The sequence below is a fragment of the Habropoda laboriosa genome, unplaced genomic scaffold, assembly GCF_001263275.1.
Source record: "Habropoda laboriosa isolate 0110345459 unplaced genomic scaffold, ASM126327v1 scaffold68, whole genome shotgun sequence".
NCBI classification, from domain to species: Eukaryota; Metazoa; Arthropoda; class Insecta; order Hymenoptera; family Apidae; genus Habropoda; species Habropoda laboriosa.
The window spans coordinates 753,779-755,602 of NW_017100195.1; the positions used below are offsets into that span (position 1 = coordinate 753,779).

The window sequence follows — 1,824 nt, forward strand, 5'->3', positions numbered from 1 at the left end:
GAAGTGTACTTGTGTCTCCTCGAACGGCTGGAGATCTAATGCTGTTCGCACGATAGAACCTTTTCTGAATCTGTCGCTCGATTCCCGAACTTTTCTGGAGTCCGCAGTGACTTCCCCGCCAAGTGCAAGAAGGCACGCTGATTGGTTTTTCACGTACGCACAAATTACTAATCAACGTGCCCATCGAATGTCACCCACCCTTCCATTGCACCCTTAGCGCGCTTTTCCTTGGAAGGAGTGGGGCCATACCTGCGGGTGCGTGGACTCTTCGCTGTCCTTCGGTGACGCGTCGGAAATTCCCGCCAGGTCAACCCTCGGCCGAAAGTGTCGTTATACGCGCGTGTGGATTGACCCTTCAGTAATACCTGGTTTATGACACGTCTTCGGTTATTGAGGACGCGGAAAAGTCGAAATTCTAAAGGCATTGTTCTGTAAGAAATGACTTATTTTTTCGCAGAGCTACGAAGCGTCTTTGTTCTGAAAAATAACCTTCTAGTGCGAGCGTGCCATAAACCCGGTCAACGAAGACCCCACGCGTTCCGTACCTGCGCGACGGAACACACATTTCCCTACTTTCTAACTCAAGAATTTCCTCTTGAAATCTACAACCTGTTCGTTCCGTGGACTACAATTAACCACTCGGAAATTTCCTTCTCGATTTTCCGGGGGAACAAGCCGCGCGGAGAAAAATCAATGGAATCACCGAGGAGGACCGGGACCAAGGGCAGAAATACAATAAAAAGATGATTTACTCAGATGATCCTGCGCCCAGTGAACCGTGCCGGGCTCGACGATCAGCAGACACCAGATGGACACCAGGGACACCGACGAAAGCAATTTTCCCAATATTCCCATTTCTTTTCTTCCGGGCTTCCGTTTTCAAGCGATGAAAACACGGACCACGCCGGCACACAACGCGCGCGCGCACACGGAAATGTCAAATCAGCCAAGGAGACACTGACTTTCGTCTTGGCCGGGTTAATATTTTCTCCATTCGTTTCTCTTCTTCTCTTCCTCCTTTCCGCGCGCCGTCAAAATGCTCCTCGCTTTTTCCACCCCCCACGGGAATTTTATATCTCTCTCCGGGCCTTTAGAGTTGCTGGATCGATGCGATGTCGATTCACACAACGATGCGTACTGGAAAAAAAAGGAAATATTTTTTTTTTTTACGACAGAATCTAGCTTACAGCGAACGACGGTTATTGATTTTGTAGATGAACGAAAGCTTTGAGATTCGCTTTTTTTGTGTAACAAGGAGAACGCAGGGAGATTTCAACTTGCGACTCGAACGTGCAATTTTGTTACAAGTTTTTACTCGCTGAATGAATTGTTACTTTTTCTTTTTAAGCGAAACTAATCTTGTCTGCTCGAGATGCTCAAGTGTTACTTGCATTTCAATCGGTAGAACAATACCGATAGTCGTTTTCTATTGTGAAAAATTTACGAAGAGAATTATCATTTTAGGCGATTATCGATGATTTTAATATTAAAGCTAGCTCTAGATTCATAGCACTTTAAAAAATACGGTTCAAACAGAGATTAGGATTACGAAGCTACACTATTATTACTTAAACATGTGAAACGAGAAAAATGATTTAAACACCACTCTCAAGAACAGATTTTCAAAGGGTGAGAAATTTATAAAAATTCCCCCGAACAGCATCGCAGATTCGACAAGAATAAACTTTCGTTTCATATCGGGGAAATTTAGAATCTGCTGTGCCTTTGGGCGCGCGCGAATATTCAAGGTTGAGTGAAAATCTGTGAAAAGGTAATATCCGAAATGGAGTTCAGCGTGAAAGGTTCAGATATTCCCGATTCAAT

The 1,824-nt window shown here is 44.6% G+C and overlaps 1 protein-coding gene across 1 annotated transcript in view; it reads right to left on the bottom strand.

Moving 5' to 3' along the window:
- Positions 1 to 855, bottom strand: part of LOC108570316 — a 208,039-nt gene extending 207,184 nt beyond the window's left edge. The window contains exon 1 of the mRNA XM_017932154.1: positions 753 to 855. Within this exon, the coding sequence (XP_017787643.1) occupies positions 753 to 855 (103 nt within the window). The remainder of the gene's footprint in view (positions 1 to 752) is intronic.
- Between the last annotated feature and the right edge of the window lie 969 nt (positions 856 to 1,824).